This window comes from Neophocaena asiaeorientalis, unplaced genomic scaffold (assembly GCF_003031525.2).
Source record: "Neophocaena asiaeorientalis asiaeorientalis breed wild unplaced genomic scaffold, Neophocaena_asiaeorientalis_V1.1 scaffold242, whole genome shotgun sequence".
Taxonomy (NCBI): Eukaryota; Metazoa; Chordata; class Mammalia; order Artiodactyla; family Phocoenidae; genus Neophocaena; species Neophocaena asiaeorientalis.
The window spans coordinates 6863350-6883587 of NW_020172451.1; the positions used below are offsets into that span (position 1 = coordinate 6863350).

General features: G+C 51.4%; 1 protein-coding gene across 4 annotated transcripts in view; it reads left to right on the top strand.

Moving 5' to 3' along the window:
* The first annotated feature begins 2944 nt into the window (after positions 1-2944).
* Positions 2945-20238, top strand: part of NAGA (alpha-N-acetylgalactosaminidase) — a 29231-nt gene continuing 11937 nt past the window's right edge. The window contains exons 1-10 of one of the 4 annotated variants that reach the window (XM_024737432.1): positions 2945-3078; positions 3505-3591; positions 4402-4537; positions 5085-5256; positions 6122-6299; positions 6627-6721; positions 7480-7641; positions 9184-9381; positions 12022-12165; positions 12632-13263. In XM_024737432.1, coding sequence (XP_024593200.1) covers positions 3576-3591; positions 4402-4537; positions 5085-5256; positions 6122-6299; positions 6627-6721; positions 7480-7641; positions 9184-9381; positions 12022-12165; positions 12632-12766 — 1236 coding nt within the window. In that variant the 5' untranslated portion in view covers positions 2945-3078; positions 3505-3575 and the 3' untranslated portion in view covers positions 12767-13263. Of the gene's footprint in view, positions 3079-3504; positions 3592-4401; positions 4538-5084; positions 5257-6121; positions 6300-6626; positions 6722-7479; positions 7642-9183; positions 9382-12021; positions 12166-12611; positions 13264-20238 lie in introns of those variants that run through there. The other 3 variants (XM_024737434.1, XR_003002181.1, XR_003002182.1) reach the window with 3 other exon arrangements.

Consider the following 20238-nt stretch of genomic DNA (forward strand, 5'->3'; position numbering starts at 1 on the left):
CGCCTCGGTTTCCCCATCGCGCACGGAGCTGTCCCGCCACGTCCCCGCGGGCCACGCCCTCCCGGAGGCCGCCGCCTCCCGAGCCCTACGGGCCCGCTCTCACCTCCGCGCCACCGAAGCCCAAGAGGACGACCTGCGGGGTGGGTTGCGGCCGCGGCCAGGGGCGATTCCGGCTCGGGACCCCACGCCTCCGCCCGGGCCGCTAACTTGGCCACGGGAGCCGAAAGACCCCGCTTGGGAGGCTCGAGTTACCGCCCCCGCCCCTCCCCGCCCACGACTCACTAGGCCTCGCGATCCGCGAAGCCGCCCCGCGATCCGCGAAGCCGCCCCGCGATCCATGCCCGAGGGAAACTGAGGCCCGACAGGCCGTGACCCGCCTGAGCCACAGTGCTGGTCAGTGGCGGGAGGCCTCGAGCGCAGAGTCCCACCTCAGGCCGTCCGGGGGCCTTGGACCCAGTCCACCTCCCAGAGAACTCGGAGACCTTCCCTTCCCCCCTCCAGTCCCCCTCTCCCCGCCCGGCCCACTTCTCCCGCAGAGCCAAGCCTGGGACGGCCTCGGCTCAGACGCCTCCTCTGGGCGGGCTCCTATCCAGCCCGCGAGGCCCGGACCAGCTTCCCAGCCACCCAACCCGGCACCTGGCGTCGCTCAGACCTCTGCTTCTGGGGATTATCCATTTCTGCTTCCGCCACTCCCGCCGGCCTGAAACGCAACTTCAGCGCCCAGACTCTGCCTGGAGTCAGTCGACAGCTAGGCCTGCAGTGAAGGTTGCAGGAGTGCACAGCCAAACGCAGGAGGCTAGGGTTTCCCAGCAGCCCTGGAAGCCGGTGAGCTCAGAACACCTGCCCATGAATTTGCTGGTGCCCACGTCAGAGTTCTGCCCTTGCAGTTCCTGCAGCCTAGAATGCGCTTCCTTCTCAAGCCTGCCCCTCTGCTCTAACTCCTCAGGGCTCCTTCACACCGTTTAGGTCTCAGCTCAAATGTCCCCTCCCTGGCCTTGAGAAAGTAGCCTACCTGCAGGTCTCTGTCACATCCCTGGGTTGTATTTTCATTATAGCACTAACCACTTATAAGAAAAGCTTCCCTACACTCATGCTTTTATTTCCTGTTTATTATGTCTCCCCCATTAACTTTTATTCAGTTAATAAGAGAAACCATGGGCTTCCCTGGTGGCGCAGTGGTTAAGAATCCACCTGCCAATGCAGGGGACATGGGTTTGAGCCCTGGTCGGGGAAGATCCCACATGCCGCAGAGCAACTAAGCCAGTGTGCCACAACTACTGAGCCCGCGAGCCACAACTATTGAAGCCTGCGCGCCTAGAGCCCATGCTCTGCAGCAAGAGAAGCCACCGAAATGAGAAGCCCGTGCACCACAATGAAGAGTAGCCCCGGCTCGACACAACTAGAGAAAGCCCGCCCACAGCAAGGAAGACCCAAGGCAGCCGAAAAATAAAATAAATAAATTTTAAAAAAGTAATAGCAACCATAATAAATGTGTTAGAAGGCAATAAATTTTGTGGAAAATATAGAGCAGGGGCAAGGAGACTGGGAGTTGGGGCAGTAGGGCGGTTGCAATTTTCAAAAGAATGGTCAAGGTAGGGCTCACTGAGAAGGTGACATTTGGGAAATACGTGAAGGAAGTGAGGGAGCCAGTCATGCGAAAATCTGGAGGAAGAGTATTCCAGGCAGATGGAACAGCTAGTGCAACGGCCCAGAGGCCTGTGTTTGAGGAACTGCAAGGGGGGGGAGGGGGGCAGGGAGGAGCAGCAGGAGGTGGGGTCAGAATGTGTGGCCTGGGGCTCTGTAAACCTGTGAGGGCTGTTACTCCAGGCTGAAATGAACACGGGCTTGAGCTATGTTTTAAAGCAGCGGTCCCCAACCTTTTTGTCACCAGGAACCAATTTCGTGGAAGACAATTTATCCACGGAAGTGGGGAGCGGGGTCGGTGGGGGGCTGGTCAGGCGGTGATGCGAGCGATGGGGAGCGGGGAGCGGCAGATGAAGCCTCACATGCTTGCCCGCCGCTCACCTCCTGCTGTGCCGCTCAACTCCTGCTGTGCGTCCTGGTTCCTAACAGCCCGTAGACCGATACCGGTCCGCGGCCCGAGGGTTGAGGACCCCTGTTTTAAAGGATTTCTCTGGCTGCTAAGGAGAGAATAAATGTGGGTGGAAGCAGACCGGTGAGGAGGCTGCTGGAGTAATACAGGCAAGATGTGATGGGGGCTGGGAGAGTAGAGAGAGGTGGCCAGATTCAGGGTGGGTTTTGAAGGTAGGCAGTGCAAGGTTTGCAGAGAGGTTGGATGTAGGGAGTGAGGGAAAGAAGAGGCAAGGAGGACTCCAGCGTTTTGGCCTGAGCTCCTGGAAGGAGAGTTGCCATTACCTGAGACATGGAAGTGGCAGGTGTCTGGGGCCAGTTATGTTTGAGATGCCCAGTGATCATCCAAGTGAAGGTGCCAGGAATAAAGTGCTTGGTACCTAGCGGTTGCTCAATAAGTATTTGATGAATGAAAGAGGAAGGAATATGCAAAGTGCCTGGATAAGAATAATGGGTGGTCCAAGTGTCAGGTAAGGAAGGAGAGTCTCCTGGCTTTGAAGGAACTGTGTCCTCCACCTGGTTTGCTTTCTCCCACCCATCCTCCTCGTGGTGCCTATTCATCTGCCACTACTGTTTTTGAGCGGCTTACTACGGGCCCTGCTTCAGGGCATTCTCCCATTTTTCTTTAAAAAGCCCCCAGCAGGTATTCACGCCACAGCTCTTCATTGAGCATCATCTACAGGCACTATCCTCGCCTTCAGGGAACCCAGCAGAGGTGAAAGGACTAGCTTCACGTGAAGCCGCGGTTGGCTCGTGCCTGCCTCGGGGGCGCGCAGAGCCGGAGCTCGAAGGAGGTGGGGCTTGGGGAGGTTCCGAGGGCTTACTGGGCCGGTAGAGGGCGGGGCAGGACGTTGCTAGGGGGATTTTGTTGGGTCCTCCGGGGAAGGTTTGGCGCAGTGAGGCCCCGCCCCTCTGGAACGCCGGAAGCGAATCAGGTGACTGCGGTGGTGGCTGGTTCCGGAGACCGAAGCAGGCGGCTTGGAAGGGGTGAGTGTCAAATGTGGACGACTCTGGTTGGGGTCCCCGTGCTGGGCCGCTGGGCCTGCGGTCTTTGGGGACGGGGGGCGGCAACCCAGACCTGGAGGGAATACGGAGCCTGGTCCCGGCCCGCCGCTTCCGTTCTTCCTGGGCGTCCTCGAGCCTGTCGCTGCCTCTCTCTGACCCCAGTCTGGCAGAGGGCCGCCCTTGGGCGCTCGGGGTTCCCAGCAGTGCAGAAGGGGTGCGGTCTAACGTCCAAGATACCTTGTTTAGTATTTCCTCCGGAAGAACCCAGGCTCGGGGAAGTGATGGCTGGGGTAGAGGGGGGGAGCGGTGAGAGGGCTTGGGGACCCAGTGTGGGATCCACACCCAAGGTTAAGGGCGGCAGGGCTAGCCAGGCAGTAGTGACGCCAGTGCTTTTCTAACGTTTCTTAGCTTCCAGAGCCCAACATACAGAGCTGGTAAAAGCAGATCTGGTCAGGTCCTGAGACGCTGAGTCCAGAGCGATGTTGCTGAAGACAGGTACCTACACGGATGGGGGTGGCTTTGGGAGGGTAGGTGACCAGTTGGGGGTGGGAGCTACCTGGAGGAAGTTCCAGTCCTGTGGCGTCTGGGCCTCCTTCCCTGATGTGGGTATGTGGGGAGACATGTTCCTCTCATTCTTGGAAGTGGGCCAGGAAAGGAGGAGGTGCTCCCCACCTAGGAATCAGTTCCCCTCCAAAGAGGCCTCGTCCTTGCGCACCCCCTCTACCCCAAAGCACAGAGGCCCTATCTTATTAACATCAACATGTAATAAGAGCAGCCCTGTAAAGTCAGTACAGTGATTCCATCTTGCAGATAAAGAAACTGAGGCCCTAGAGGGAAAGTGAGCTGGCTGGGTGCAGGTCCAACCGGCTGGCCTCTTAAGCCCTTCTGAAGCCTCTTGGGTGTCTGTGGAGAACAAAGAGCCCTGGATGGGACTCAGGAGACCTGGAGTCTGGCTACACTGTACTGTCAAGTTCTGTGTGAATGGAGTGGGGGGAGCTGGTCAGGGTGTAGAAGGGATATGACCTCAGGGTGTTAGTTTTTGATAATTCCAGCACTGCTGTGGTAACAGCAAAGTGGGAATCTGGGCCTCAAACACGTTGCCCCACCCCAGGCACCGTCCGCCCACTCACAGCACTCCTGGAGCCAGGAGTTGCAGGAAGAGCCCATTCCACCTTAAGCGCGAGAGTCTAGTTCCCCTAATGTGCAGGCCAGCAGCCTCTGCAGGGCTGGGCAGCATGTGGATGGGGTGGGGTGAGGGCTGGAGCTATAGGAGCCACTCACAGTTATCCTTCCAACCCCCTGCAGTGCTCTTGCTGGCCTTGGTGGCCCAGGTGCTGGTTCTGGAGAACGGGCTCCTGCGGAAGCCACCCATGGGCTGGCTGGCCTGGGAACGCTTCCGCTGCAACACTGACTGTAACGAGGACCCAAAGAACTGCATCAGGTGAGTAAGGTCGGCACCACCCAACAGGCTTGCCTAGGGCCCTCACAGAGTGGGAGCAGCGAGTGGGGGTCAGCTAGGAAAGAGGGCAGGGTTAGAGCCCCCCATCCCAGAGAGAAAGCAACCAGAGGTGACTTTTGAGACCTCTGACACTCAGCTTCATGACCAGCTTGGGGCCTCTGTGGTGACCTCAGGTCTGTGGGGCAGGGACCCTGTGGTGGACGCAGCCACTGAGATTATGGAAAGGAGGTAACAGTTAAGGGCCAGGCCGGACCCCGCGTGCTTCCCACTGGCCCGGTTCTGCTTCTTGGCTTGGGGGCCCCGTCACTCCTCTTGCTCCACCCTGCTCATGGCTCATGACATAATCCTTGGTACCCCTCACACTTGTTACCTGGCTTAGTCCTCAGCTGACAGCAAGGCCATGGTACTTGTAGGCTGGATTCACACTCAGAGCATCTAAGAAGTTTGAAAAGCTCTGAGGAAGGGGGGTGGGGTTAAGGTTAGGCCCGTGCTGGGCCACTGAGCAGCCCTGTCCCCTACCCCTCGCCAGTGAGCGGCTCTTCATGGAGATGGCTGACCGGCTGGCGCAGGATGGATGGCGGGACCTGGGCTACGAATACCTTAACATCGATGACTGCTGGATTGGTGGACGTGATGCCAAAGGCAACCTGGTGCCTGATCCCAAGCGCTTCCCCAACGGCATGGCCTTCCTGGCTGACTACGTGAGCCCCACCCCAGCCCTGCCCCTTGGCCTGTGGGCCAGACCGCTCTTTCCACCCTATCCTACTTAGGGCTCATTTCTGTAATCCCTGCTTGAGAACTCACAGTCTGGTGGAGGAAATAGATACATGGACAGGTAGTTTTGACCCACTGTAGTGGGTGAGAGCAAGGAAGGACATCTTATTCAGCCTGGGATTTCAGGAAGGTTCTCCGGAGGAAGCAGTTCTTGAGCTGATACTGGAGAGATGGCATTCAAGGCAGAGGGAATGGCAGAAGCAAATGCCTAGAGGCCAGAAACAGCCCATGCAAGGTGTGTGTGTTGGAGGGAGGGGAAGTATCATGGTTGGCAGAGGCCAGGCCAGCAAGCTGAGACCCCTTCCTTTGGGCTTTAGGAAGTCATTGAAGGTTTTTATTTATTTATTATATCTTTAAAATTAATTAATTTATTTTTGGCTGCATTGGGTCTTTGTTGCTGTGCGCAGGCTTTCTCTAGTTGTAGTGAGCGGGGGCTGCTCTTTGTTGGGTGTGCAGACTTCTTATCGTGGTGGCTTCTCTTGTTGCAGAGGACGGGCTCTAGGCTCATGAGCTTCAGTAGTTGTGGCATGCGGGCTCAGTAGTTGTGGCTCGCGGGCCCTAGAGCGCAGGCTCAGTAGTTGTGGTGCACGGGCTTACTTGCTCCACGGCATGTGGGATCTTCCCGGACCAGGGCTCGAACCTGTGTCCCCTGCATTGGCAGGCAGATTCTTAACCATTGCGTCACCAGGGAAGTCCCATCATTGAAGGTTTTAATGGGGCCTGGTCAGATGTGCCTGGGAGGCGGCTCCTTGAGGTCCTGCCTGAGCCCAGTGTGTTGTCAACCCCCCACAGGCTCATTCCCTGGGCCTGAAACTGGGCATCTACGCAGACATGGGCAACTTCACCTGCATGGGTTACCCAGGCACCACGCTAGACAAGGTGGTCCAGGATGCTCAAACCTTCGCCAAGTGGAAGGTGGACATGCTGAAGCTGGATGGCTGCTTCTCAACCCCCGAGGAACGGGCCGAGGGTGGGTCCCACAGCTGGCTGGGGGCCATTAGGTAGACAGGGAGGGGTGGCCATGGAAGGCCCCACAGTGCCCATCTGTCTGTATGGCCCCTAGGGGGTAGCATTTCCCAATTCCCCTCACCCAGGGCCTAGGGGGATCTTGGCTTCCAGGCTCCCTAAAGATGGGTTGGTACCATGCCCCTACCTGGGAAGTGTTTGCAGCTCTGGGTACAGGGGAAGCACCTCCTTGAACCGTAGTTCCCTCCCATTTGGTGGGAGGTTTGGGCTGAGGCCCCAGATTTCATCTTGTGTCTCTTCATCCTAAAATGTGAGGGTTGGACTTCTCCAGGGTACCCCAAGATGGCTGCTGCCCTGAATGCCACAGGCCGCCCCATCGCCTTCTCCTGCAGTTGGCCAGCCTACGAAGGGGGCCTCCCCCCAGAGGTAAGCCATTCTGTGCACCCACCTGGCAATGTTCCTCATACCCAGGCCTCCTTGCCTTCTATGCAGCCAGGGCTCCTCTCATCATAGTTGCTCACATGCTGATTTGTAGGTCTAGGAAAGGGTCATAAGTACCTGAGGGGGCCTGAGCTAGCCCAGGGTCTTAGAGGAGACACTTGTCAGGTGGGCTGAAGGGATGGGTATCCAAGGCATGGGAACCATATGTTATGTGCTGACACAGCACCCAGCAAGCAGTCAGAATCCTGGGTTTTGCCGAGTGGGCTAGGAGATCCAGAAGGCTGGTGAGGCCAGGCAGGTGGGGCCTGGCCTCTGAAAGGCCTTGTGGGCCTCTCACCAGGGACGCTTCGGCATGTAGGGTGCTAGAAAGGGTGGAATCAGACTTGCAGACCCGAGGGAGAACCCTGGCAGAGGGTGGGACTCACTGAGAGAACACGGGGGTGGGGGTGTGGTAGGGAAGGTTATGGTACGCCAGCCTGGGTCCATACCCTGGGCTTGGCCCCAGCTGGCGTGAGAGGGAGGGGTCGGCTCCTGGCACCAGCGCGCATGGAGGAGAGGCCGGGCAGCCCCAGAGCAGGGCCACTCCCTCCGAGGCCTTCCTCATCCTGAACACGCTCAAGGTGTGTTCTCTTCCCCCTTCCCTACCCTCTGTGTCTCCTGCTGAGGCTCCCCAGCCCCTGTGCAGGGCTCCAGGCATTAGAGTATGACTCTGGTGTTGGACTCTGCCTTCCCCCCAAATCCAGGTGAACTACACCCTGCTGGCAGACATCTGCAACCTCTGGCGCAACTATGACGACATCCAGGACTCCTGGAGCAGCGTGCTCTCCATCCTGGACTGGTTTGTGACCCACCAGGACATTCTGCAGCCGGTGGCAGGCCCTGGGCACTGGAACGACCCAGACATGGTACCAGCATGGAGGGGGATGGCCCAGGGCCCACTGCCCTATGCTGTCTTCCTGGACGCTCATTGCCAGGTTCTAGATCAGCATATCAGAAATGTGTCCTTGAACCAGCCGTGCTGGACTTGTCTTGGGCGCTTACAATTCTGTTCCCAGGGCCCCACCCCACCTCTTGGATCAGAATGTTCAGAGAGGGCCTGGGAATGCCCATTGTTAAGTCTTCCCAGGCGGTTCTGATGTGTCTTGAAACTTGATCTGTAGGGACTCTTGTGTAAGACATTATTCCTCCATAGGGTGAAGATCACAGATAGTCCACACTCTCTTGCCACCCTTCCCTAGACTCTTTGCCAGGTCTGCCTCTGACCCCTCTCTCAGTGCTCTGTAGTGTTACCCTCCACAGGCAGAACTGGCCTCTCATACCTACCTTACTCATAGCCCTGATCACTTAAATTTCTTTGCAATTTATCTTACAGTTTTATAGCTATCTCTTTAGTCAACGAGTATTTACCGTCAGTGATGATTATAATAATTACAAATACTAGGCCAGATGGAGAGGTGCCTGGAGAAACAGAAATTGACCTGCTTTAGAGTTCCAGCTCCAGCTCTGCCACTTACCTTGGGCACGTGACAATATTTCTGTGACCAGCTTTGTCAATTGGAAAATGGAAATAGTAATAGTAGCTGCTATATATGTAGGGTTGTTTTGAGGGTTAAAAGGATGACCCTTTATTTTTGTTTTATTTTTTTTTTAGGCCAGCACATGGCTGATGTTGCAAACAGGACTCAGCTCCCTGGGGCTGGAGGGGAGCTGACCTTCATTGACCTATTAGGCACCAGGCCCAGGGCCAAGTCCTTTTTTAAAAATTATTTTATTTTATTTTTTGGCCATGCCACATGGCATGCGGGATCTTAGTTCCCTGACCAGGGATCAAACCCACTCCCCCTGCAGTGGGAGCGAGGAGTCCTAACTGCTGGACCACCAGGGAAGTCCCCAGAAGGATGACCCTTTAAATGCTTGGCATGGTTTGGCACATATACAGTGCTTAGTTAAATTGGTGTCACTAAGTACACAAGAGTGTTGAGTTAGCAGGAATCGTTTGTGTCCTGTTGGTGTATTGGTTGCCCTGAGGACAGGAGTGCCCATTGGTGTAGTCAGCTGTCGTTAGGGCAGGTGGGTGGCTAGTGGCAGGAGCAGAGACTCTGTCCAGGTCTGGTTTACTACCATCCTGGCTGTATTTCTTGACTTGCATATTCCAGTTTATAAACGCTTTTGGCAACAGGATCCATTGGATCCTCTGAACAACCTGTGACGTGATCAGAGCATATTATCACCCTCATATTCTTGATGGAAGAAAAAACCTGAGGCTCTGAAAAGTGACTTGACCCACCCCAAGGCCACGCTGCTGGGGAATGGTGTTTGTAGAACCAGGGCCCACACCTGGCCGTCCTCCCCCATCTCTGTCTTCTTTTGCTACAAGTTTAGGGTTGGTCCCCACGCCCACCGCCCTGAAGAGGGCAGAGCTGAGCAATCCTCTTTTCTGCCCCCAGTTGCTCATTGGGAACTTTGGCCTCAGCTTCGAGCAAGCCCGGGCCCAGATGGCCCTGTGGACGGTGCTGGCGGCCCCCCTCTTCATGTCCACGGACCTGCGTACCATCTCGGCCCAGAACATGGACATTCTGCAGAATCCACTCATGATAAAAATCAACCAGGACCCCTTAGGCATCCAAGGACACAGGATTCTCAAGGTACTGGGGGTGTGGGAGCAAGGAAGGGAGAACTTGATCTGTAGGGACTCTTGTGTAAGACATTATTCCTCCATAGGGTGAAGATCACAGATAGTCCACACTCTCTTGCCACCCTTCCCTAGACTCTTTGCCAGGTCTGCCTCTGACCCCTCTCTCAGTGCTCTGTAGTGTTACCCTCCACAGGCAGAACTGGCCTCTCATACCTACCTTACTCATAGCCCTGATCACTTAAATTTCTTTGCAATTTATCTTACAGTTTTATAGCTATCTCTTTAGTCAACGAGTATTTACCGTCAGTGATGATTATAATAATTACAAATACTAGGCCAGATGGAGAGGTGCCTGGAGAAACAGAAATTGACCTGCTTTAGAGTTCCAGCTCCAGCTCTGCCACTTACCTTGGGCACGTGACAATATTTCTGTGACCAGCTTTGTCAATTGGAAAATGGAAATAGTAATAGTAGCTGCTATATATGTAGGGTTGTTTTGAGGGTTAAAAGGATGACCCTTTATTTTTGTTTTATTTTTTTTTTAGGCCAGCACATGGCTGATGTTGCAAACAGGACTCAGCTCCCTGGGGCTGGAGGGGAGCTGACCTTCATTGACCTATTAGGCACCAGGCCCAGGGCCAAGTCCTTTTTTAAAAATTATTTTATTTTATTTTTTGGCCATGCCACATGGCATGCGGGATCTTAGTTCCCTGACCAGGGATCAAACCCACTCCCCCTGCAGTGGGAGCGAGGAGTCCTAACTGCTGGACCACCAGGGAAGTCCCCAGAAGGATGACCCTTTAAATGCTTGGCATGGTTTGGCACATATACAGTGCTTAGTTAAATTGGTGTCACTAAGTACACAAGAGTGTTGAGTTAGCAGGAATCGTTTGTGTCCTGTTGGTGTATTGGTTGCCCTGAGGACAGGAGTGCCCATTGGTGTAGTCAGCTGTCGTTAGGGCAGGTGGGTGGCTAGTGGCAGGAGCAGAGACTCTGTCCAGGTCTGGTTTACTACCATCCTGGCTGTATTTCTTGACTTGCATATTCCAGTTTATAAACGCTTTTGGCAACAGGATCCATTGGATCCTCTGAACAACCTGTGACGTGATCAGAGCATATTATCACCCTCATATTCTTGATGGAAGAAAAAACCTGAGGCTCTGAAAAGTGACTTGACCCACCCCAAGGCCACGCTGCTGGGGAATGGTGTTTGTAGAACCAGGGCCCACACCTGGCCGTCCTCCCCCATCTCTGTCTTCTTTTGCTACAAGTTTAGGGTTGGTCCCCACGCCCACCGCCCTGAAGAGGGCAGAGCTGAGCAATCCTCTTTTCTGCCCCCAGTTGCTCATTGGGAACTTTGGCCTCAGCTTCGAGCAAGCCCGGGCCCAGATGGCCCTGTGGACGGTGCTGGCGGCCCCCCTCTTCATGTCCACGGACCTGCGTACCATCTCGGCCCAGAACATGGACATTCTGCAGAATCCACTCATGATAAAAATCAACCAGGACCCCTTAGGCATCCAAGGACACAGGATTCTCAAGGTACTGGGGGTGTGGGAGCAAGGAAGGGAGGCTGAGAGACTGGGCTCCCCTGGAAACAAGTCTGCAGGCCAGAGGTTCAGGGGTCGGGACTAGGCCTCTGAAATCCACTCAATCCCTCCTAGTTGCATTCAGTCGAAGTCTCTACTGGGAGCTGCTTCGACTGTCCCTCACTTGCCTGGGTAAGAGCAGGGCCAGAGCAGGACAGCTCGTGGGATTTGGGGAAGGGAGACATCACCACACATGCACACGGGATCAGTGTGGCCCCTCGGTTTGGAACTACAAAACTTCTGCACAAGTCTATGATGGCTGGCAGAGAAGTAGGGCTTTGCCTTCAGAGTTTAGGAGTTGTTTGAGCCATGGAGTACAGCTACTGCTAGTACTAGTGTAGACTAGTTGTTGAGCACCTACTGTGTGCTAGACATTCTAGATACATTTTCTCAGAAGGTCGATGCTCCTTCCCTGTTTTACAAATGAGGAAACTTAGACTTGAAGAGTCTCAGTAACTTTATACCAAGGCCACACAGTTGGTAAGTGGTACAACAGGACTCGATGCCGATAGTGTCACCTGAAAGCTTGTGCTCGTTGCCCAGATCCTTGCCTCTCTAGTAAAAGGAAATCTACACCAATATAGAAAGCACCTGCTGAACTGGTGATGCCCAGAGGCGATAACTAATCCTGCCAGAGGGGCGGATGGTGGAGCCAGGCCCAGGGGCCTTCTGGAGGCTGTGGCTTCACCCTCCTGGCTGCTCAGGGCAGAGCTCATCGTTCTAACTGGACGGTGCCCTCCAGTCCAGTGCCAGGGGCTGTCCACGTCTGTCTCTCCCGTTATCCTGTAAGCTCTCTGAGGCGGGACCTCATGCAGCATTTATCTGTGTCCTGGCGTGGGGCCTGGCACAGAGTAAGTGTCGGGGAGCGTCTGCTGAGTCAGGGAAGGAAGGAAGGAAGGTGGAGTTAGACGAGTTGCGTGCTGGAGGGCTGTGGTTTCCTCTCCAAGCTTCTGCCTGACACGGAACTGTGGGCTGGCGAGACCCAGAGCTCAAGGGCGGGTTGGGAAGGGAGCTTCAGGGCCTGCTGAGCAGGGACCCCAGCCAGTAGCCATGTTCTGCGCCAGGAGAAATCCCACATTGAAGTGTACGTGCGGCCCCTGGCCAGTGAGGCCAGTGCTATAGTCTTCTTCAGCCGCAGGACAGATATGCCGTATCCCTACCGGACCTCCCTCGCCCGGCTGAACTTCACCAGCTCCAAGGTGTATGAGGTGAGTGTCCTGCTACCTGCAGCGCTTTGGGTTTCCCTGAGGGTGTTGCTGGGTCCTACTCACACGGGGGCCCCTTCACTCACACACCGTCCCCTAAGCCGTGGGCCTTGGGTCCTCCGGCTGGTGCTGTGCTCTGCACTGGTGTTTTCAAGCTACATAAACGAACTACCGTGTGTAAATGAGTCCCGTCAGCCCCCGAGGCTGCGTGTTTCCCCTCTTCAGTCTTGCTGGCACATTTCTCAGGTTCTTGGTGGGCTGGCCCCTCACCACTGCCAGTACTTGGGCATCTGTTGGCTTTGCCAGAGGGGAAGTCATGGGGACTCAGGCTCCCACTTCTGTAGGGCATCCTGGAGGCTCAACACAGACCAAAGTGCAGGCTCTTACATCCCCTGGAGTGGGGGGCGGTGGGGGTTTGTCCCTGTGCAGCCATTCTTAGGGTGGCATAGTGCTGTCCTCCCCCCTGCAGGCCCAGAACGTCTACACGGGTGACATCATCAGTGGCCTCCAGGATAAAACCAACTTCACATTGATCATCAACCCTTCCGGGGTGGTGATGTGGTACCTGTATCCTATCAGGAAGCTGGGGACGCCCCAGCAGTGAGGAGCTGGGACGTGTGACAGGCTGTGGCAGCACCACTGAGCCCAGACCACGGAGGTTCCACGTGCTGAGGGCCAGGAGGTGGGGTTTCTGCTACCCGTCAGACCCAAAGTGCAATCTCAGGGCCGGGTTCTACGCCCTGCGGAAGTGTGAAGTCTCTTGGAAACTTGTCTTGGGGAGACTTCCTGTGGCCTCTCTGGCCTCTACCTCATCTGTTCAGCCCCATGGATGTTGCTGAACAACTCGGCCAGCCTCCTCAGCCCCAATAGGCAGAGGCACCGATACTTGTCAGGATTCTAGCCTCTGACCTTCTTTTTACTGACTCTGAAATCAGGATTTGGAATTTTCTTAAAATTAGGAGTGGAGCTCTGACCTCTTGTCGGGAAGTCCCATGAATTATGTGATCGACTTTCCTGCCCGGAGAAGGCCTTACAGGCTGACACTGCCTGGGAGTGACCTTGGTTCCTTCGGGTCACCAATAAAGCTGTTCTTTAGTCAAGTAGTTGTAATATGGACCTGGGGCCAGGGGCTGATCAGGTGGGGACTCTGGGTGGCACTACACAAGGTGCTGGTTTCAGATTTCACCTCGCATGGAAGATGTATGGCCTCTTCTGGCTCCTCATTCCACCGCGACCTGCAGACTATACTTCTGGCCATGCCAGGCTTGCCTCCCGCCCCAGTCATCCCTGCTGTGCCCAGCATCATGGTGGTGGTAACGGCACAGTGAGGCGGACTAGTGATGGTCCCAGGCCCTCTTCCCCACCCCATTCAGACATTACAGGGTCTGCCAGCCACTACCCGCACTCAGCAGCCCGTCTGCTGCACAGTGAAAGGCCCTTGACCTGCTAAGGAACGTTGCGTTACTGTCTTCAGCCTCTTTCAGTTCCTCTCCCCCTTCCTGACAGGGCTTCGCTCACTGACGCTCCTGGGCTGGGTGCAGCCGAGGGCAGTCAGCTCTGCCTTTCTCCCACAGGGCTTGTGTAGCTTGTCCTCTGCCCACCAGTGCCCCCAGCTCCTCCCTTAGTTTCTCTTCTCCTAACCTGGCTGCAGAGGAGTTTCAGATCCCTCAGCTATGTGCAAAGAAAGGTCCAGGGGCTCTTTGTGTCTTACGATATATATCCTGCCCCTCCTCATAGGGAAAAGGGTATTAAAGTAAAGAATGGCAGGTTCTTGACTGCCTGCCTTTGGTTCCTGTTTCCCAAGCCCTCTTTTTAGCTAAGCCTCAGGGCACCTGTCTTCCCTAGTGGCTCTTGTTCCCCTCTGGAAAGCTGGCAGCAGACCAGGCTAGGTACGTTCTCCTTGTGCTTTGAATGTGGGAGCACCCAGTGCCTCAGGCTTTGCATGGTCCTGCCCTGTGGGAACTCTTCTGGGTGGATCTCCCATGTTCCCTCCCTCAGGGTTTAAGGTCGTTGTATTTGGAGTATGTTATAAAGAACTCACAAACATACATTTTATAGTGTAATTTAAGATTTCTGGAGCTTCACTGATTGCGTCTGGGGTCATCAGAGGAAGCTCCCTTTCCCCAGTTGGTGTCTTGAGGCTGTGGGTCACTTAGGAGGACAGAAGCCTACCTCATCCCAGGCCTCTGCCCTTTGAGGTCTGTCACCCTATGCATAGCTCCAGCTTCGGGTCTTGGTCATAGTGCTGGGCAAGCCAAGCGGAATGGTTTCGGGCAGAAACACTTCTTTTGCTAGCCCCAGGAAAGAAATCTTTTCCACCCCCCTGGGATGTGGTGGAGACCACCAGACTTGGGAGTTGGGGCCAAGGACCAGCATGGATTTGACCAGTCAGTTCCTTTGCCTTCCAGACACAGAGATAGTTACATGTCTTTACTTGCTGTATAACTTGATCCTGAGGGTACCTGACTGGTTCTATCACGTTAGCCTTTATTCTCTTAAGGCACACTCTATCTTCCAGGACATTGTTTTACTCCCTTCCGCCCAAGGCCAGTATGGGACTAAATTAATTTTTCCCAGTTCAAGGCAGCCTTGTCTGGACCCAAGGGTACCCCTTCTGTTTTTTGAAAAAAAATTTTATTATAGAAATTTTTGAACATAAAAATAAAATGGTAAGTGAACCTGCATGTACCCATCACCCAGATCCAACAACCATCAACACGTGCCATTATTTCATATCTCTCGTCCCACACATACTTTTGCACGTAAGCTGGAGTATTTGAGAGCAAATCAAAGAAAACTCTAACCACCACTGTGGAGCTCTAACAGGCAATAGGGTCTTGAATATACAATTTTCTTAGCCAACAAAATAAAAGTTTTAATCTGATAACCAGGCTGCGTTCAGTTTTTGCCAGGTGTGTTGGGTTTTTGTTTGTTTCTGTTTTGTTTGTTGTTTTGTTTGTTTGTTTGGCTGCACCCTACAGCCTGCGGGATCTCAGTTCTCAGACCAGGGACTGAACCCAGGCCACAGCAGTGAAAGTCTGGAATCCTCACCCCTGTGGCCACATGGTGGGGACACACATGTGTCCCCACAACAACTGGTGGGGACTCCCACCAGTTGTCTCAAAAATATTTTTCCATAGTTTATTTGAATCAAAGTCCAAGCAAAGGGTCAACAAAAATGGTCCCGTAAGAACCACCGAAAGTTTGCTCTCTCTAAGACCAATGAAAAGTCTGCCATATATAATCAGAATCAACTTTAAACTCTGGAAATTAACCAAAGGCTTTCAGTAACCCAGAGAGTGTTCAGTCAAGAAAGACAGTAGAATCTTGGTAAGAACAGAACGCTTTTTAGAGTTTTTAACTTACCCTAGTACCAGATTTTAAGTCAGCTATTTAAAATACGTTCAAAGAGCTAAAGGAAACCATGTCTAAAGAACTAGAGGAGAAAAAAAAAAAAAAAGAACTAGAGGAGGTAAGAATGGTGTCTCACCAGATAGAGAATATCAGTAAAGAGACAACTTATAGAAAGGAACCAAATAGAAATTCTAGAGTTGAAAAGTACAATAACTGAGAGAAAAATTTCACTAGAGGGGCTCAGCAGACATGACCAAGGAGAAAAAAACCAGCAAATTTGAAGATAGGTCCGTTGAAATTAACCTATCCAAGGAATAGAAAGGAAAATGAAGAAAAATTAACAGAGGCTCAGAGACCTATGACACACCGTGCAGCATAGACATAAGGGGACGAGAAAGGGCAGAAAGAATATTTGAAGAAATGATGGCTCAAAAATTTGCATATTTGATGACAAATACTAATCTATACATCAGTAAAGCTCAACAAACTACCAGTAGGATAAAGTCAAAGAGATCCATACCTAGACCCATCATAATCAAACTCTCAGAAGACAAAGGGAGAATTTTGAAAGCAAGACACAAGTGACTCATCACATACAAGGGAATATACTTTGAGATGAATGAAAACAAGTACACAACACCAAAAATACTAAAACAGAACATAACCAAAACTTATGGAGTCAAAGTAGTGACCAGAGGGAAATTAATAACTGTGATTTGCCTATATTAAAAAGAGTGAAAAGACAACCCTCACAATGGGAGAAAATATCTGCAACTCATGTATCTGATAAGGGACTTGTATTTAAAATACACAAATAACTTGTAACTCAGTAAAAAGACAACCTAATTTCAAACTGGGCAAAGGGTCTGAATAGACATTTTTCCAAGGAAGATATGCAAATGGCCAATGCTCAACATCACTAACCATTAGGGAAATGCAAATAAAAACAACTGAGATACCACTTCACACCCAGAAGGGTGGCTAGAAGAGTCAGATAATAATAAGTGTTAGCAAGGATGTGGAGAAATTGGAACACTCATATACTCATACTGCTGGCAGGAATGTAAAACTGGTGCAGCTACTGTGGGAAATGGTCTGGCAATTCCTCAAATGGTTAAGCGGAGTTACCAGCAGTTCCACATCTAGGTATGTACCCCAAAAAAGTTAAAACGTGTCTACACAAAACCTTATATACAGATGTTGATAGCAGCATTGTTCGTAAGAGTCAAAAAGTGGAAACAACCTAAATGTCCTCCAACTGATTAATGAATAAACAAAATGTGGTTAACCATACAATGGAATATTATTCAGCCACAAAAGTAAAGAACTGACACATGAGGATATTAGGCTAAGTGAAATAAGCCAGTCACAAAAAGACAAATACTATATGGTTCCATTTATATGAGGCATCTAAAGTAGTCCATAGAAACAGAAAGTAGGATGATAGTTGGCAGGGGTTTGGGGGAGGGGGCAATGGGAGTTCAACGGGTATAGTGTTAATGAAGATGTTCTAGAGATCCACTGCACAGCAATGCGGGTATAGTTAGCAGTACTGCAGTGTACACTGAAAAATGGTTAAGAAGATAAACGGGGGTTTTTTTACTATATGTATATATATATATATATATAGTAAAAAACTATTTCTATCTACCTATATCTATATCTATACCTCCATCCCTGAGAGTGAACCAGAAGATGCCCAGCATTTTAGGGATGGTGGCCATGAACAAGTCCAGGTCAATAAGAGTCCACCATGGCTAGAATACTGTACATGAGCTCGTGGAGAATATGCTCGGTCTGGATTACAGACAGCAGCATTCCTCAGGAAAGCAACAGTATACACAAAAGGGGAATCCAATCCAGATGTGCACATCTTCCAGCTCTGGGATGCCCAAGAGAAGGAATGAAGAAGGATGGAATTGGGTGTCATTAGGAATGGACATCTTCTCTACCACTACTGGTGATTGTGTGTATCAGATATATCAGAGTCAGATGTCAGCTTCCCATTAATGATTCTTGCTCTATTTCCTTCTTTTTCGAGACTCCTGGTAAAATGCAGTACAATCTTGTAATACTCCCTTTCTCCCATTCAATGTTATCCAAACTTTTCTGCCGTCTTTACCCCATCAGATGGCTCCAGGAATAGAGCCATCCTCACTCTTTTCCAGATCATTCCCATCCATGAAAGGGTGAACAAGAAGAGAGGGGAGAAGAATATCATCTGTCAGCTGGATATTCAGGGTAAAGAGTAAGAATTTTTCAAGTGGGGTGACGTCAGCAACATGGCTGAATAAGACAGCCCTCACATATCCCTGCACTCAACAACAATTTGGCATCCATCCACAGACAGAAGTGCCTTGTAGCACCTGTGGGATCCAGCACCATGTGCCAAGAGACCCAGGAGAAGTCTTACCCACCTGTGCATCAGGTAATAGGCATGCGGACCTCGGTCCTGGCTGTAGACCCTGCAGTGGCCTGTGAGCCGGCTCCAGCCCCTCTCAGCCACAGTGTGGGAGACCCTGGAGAACAATGCCTTAGACAATCACCTACAGACGAACGAGCCTTTGTGGAAGTCCAGGTTTCCAGTGGAGAAGTTACAGCACAACACTGGAGAAAGAAAATAGAGGTTTGGACACATTGGAGAGGAAAAGAGGAAGAGTTTGATTTTACCCACATCACCCCTCCCCCAAGGCAGCACAGCTCAGTACCGGGTGAGACGTTCTTGGCCGTTGATTTCTCCCACAGGGGAAAGTGAAGCATGCCAGTGCACACCTGACTTCCCCAGGTGTGTGGGACATTGCCAAAGAGGCACATTCCTCTCTCACTCCATCCAGAGCACAGAATCATGAGCTGGCTGACGCGGGGGTGGGAAAAGTCTGGGAGCGTGGCAGATAGGACACTTGGAGGGCATTAAAGGATGCAGATCCTACTAACTGTGCTGCAGACTCCAAGGAGCCTGCCCAGGAGCTGCTGGGGACACCTTGCTTGCAGATCCCCCACCTGGCCTGTAGGCCCCTCCAGTGCTCCGTGTGCCTCACCCACTCACACCCCTACCCGTGGCCAGCTCTCTGATGGTGGTGAGAGTGAGCTTTGGCAGACGGCTTGTGAGCATATGTAGAAAGCCAGCCTGAGTCTGCAGGCGAGGGAGAGACCACACGCTTGAGCTTTAGCTCAGCCCTTGGGAGAACAAAAGAGAGGCTGTCAGCACCTGGCCTGGTGTGTTGCAGGATCAAGAGAAGGCAAACAAGCTTAAGAATTCTGCCACAAGAGGGAGCAAGAAGCATGGTGGAGGTGTATCCATAGATGGTCTGAAAAAGCCTCAGAATCTCTAGCAGGACTGATGGTAGGGATTTCTCTCCCGAAGTCAGTGAAAATTGGAGAAGGTGCCCGCTACTGCAAGTGTGAAGACAAAAATGTGAGACTCCAAGGAACGTGAAAAACCAAGGAAACATGACACTACCAAAGGATAACAATAATCTTCTAGTAACTGACCTCAAAGACATGGAGATCTGCAGTTTACCTGATAAAGAGTTCAAAATAGCTATTTTAAGGAAGCTCAACGAGCTACAAGAAAACACAGAAAGGCAATTCAACAAAATCAGGAAAATTATACATGAATAAAATGAGAAGTTTAACAAAGAGATAAATCATTTAAAAAAAGAACCACACAGAAATTTTGGAGCTGAAGAATACAATGAATGAAATGAAAAATGCAATGGAGAGCATCAATGACCAGCAGAATGGAGCAATCAGGGGAAAAAAATCTGTGAATTCCAAAACAGGAACTTTAAAATTACCCAGTTAGAGGATAACAAAGGAAAAAGAATAAACAAGAATTAAGACTACAGTAATCAAGACAATATGGTACTGGCACAAAAACAGAAATACAGATCAATGGAACAGGATAGAAAGCCCAGAGATAAATCCATGCACCTATGGTCAACTAATCTATGACAAAGGAGCCAAGGATATACAATGGAGAAAAGACAGTCTCTTCAATAAGTGGTGATGAGAAAACTGGACAGCTACACGTAAAAGAATGAAATTAGAACACTATCTAACATTATGCACAAAAATAAACTAAAAATGGATTAAAGACCTAAATGTAAGACCGGACACTGTAAAACTCTTAGAGGAAAACATTGGAAGAACACTCCATGACATAAATCACAGCAACATCTTTTTTGACCCACCTCCTAAAGTAATGAAAATTAAAACAAAAATAAACAAATGGGACCTAATGAAACTTAAAAACTTTTTCAAAGCAAAGGAAACTATAAACAAGATGAAAAGACAACCCTCAGAATGGGAGAAAATATTTGCAAATGAATCAACAGACAAAGGATTAATCTCCAAAATATATAAACAGCTCATGCAGCTCAATATTAAAAAAACAAACAACCCAATCCAAAAATGTGCAGAAGACCTAAACAGACATTTCTCCAAAGGAGACATACAGATGACCACAAGGCACATGAAAAGCTGCTCAACATCACTAATTATTAGAGAAATGCAAATCAAAACTACAATGAGGTATCACCTCACACCAGTTAGAATGGGCATCGTCAGAAAATCTACAAACAACAAATGCTGGAGAGGGTGTGGAGAAAAGGGAACCCTCTTGCACTGTTGGTGGGAATGTAAATTGATACAGCCACTGTGGAGAACAGTATGGAGGTTCCTTAAAAAACTAAAAATAGAATTACCATATGACCCAGCAAT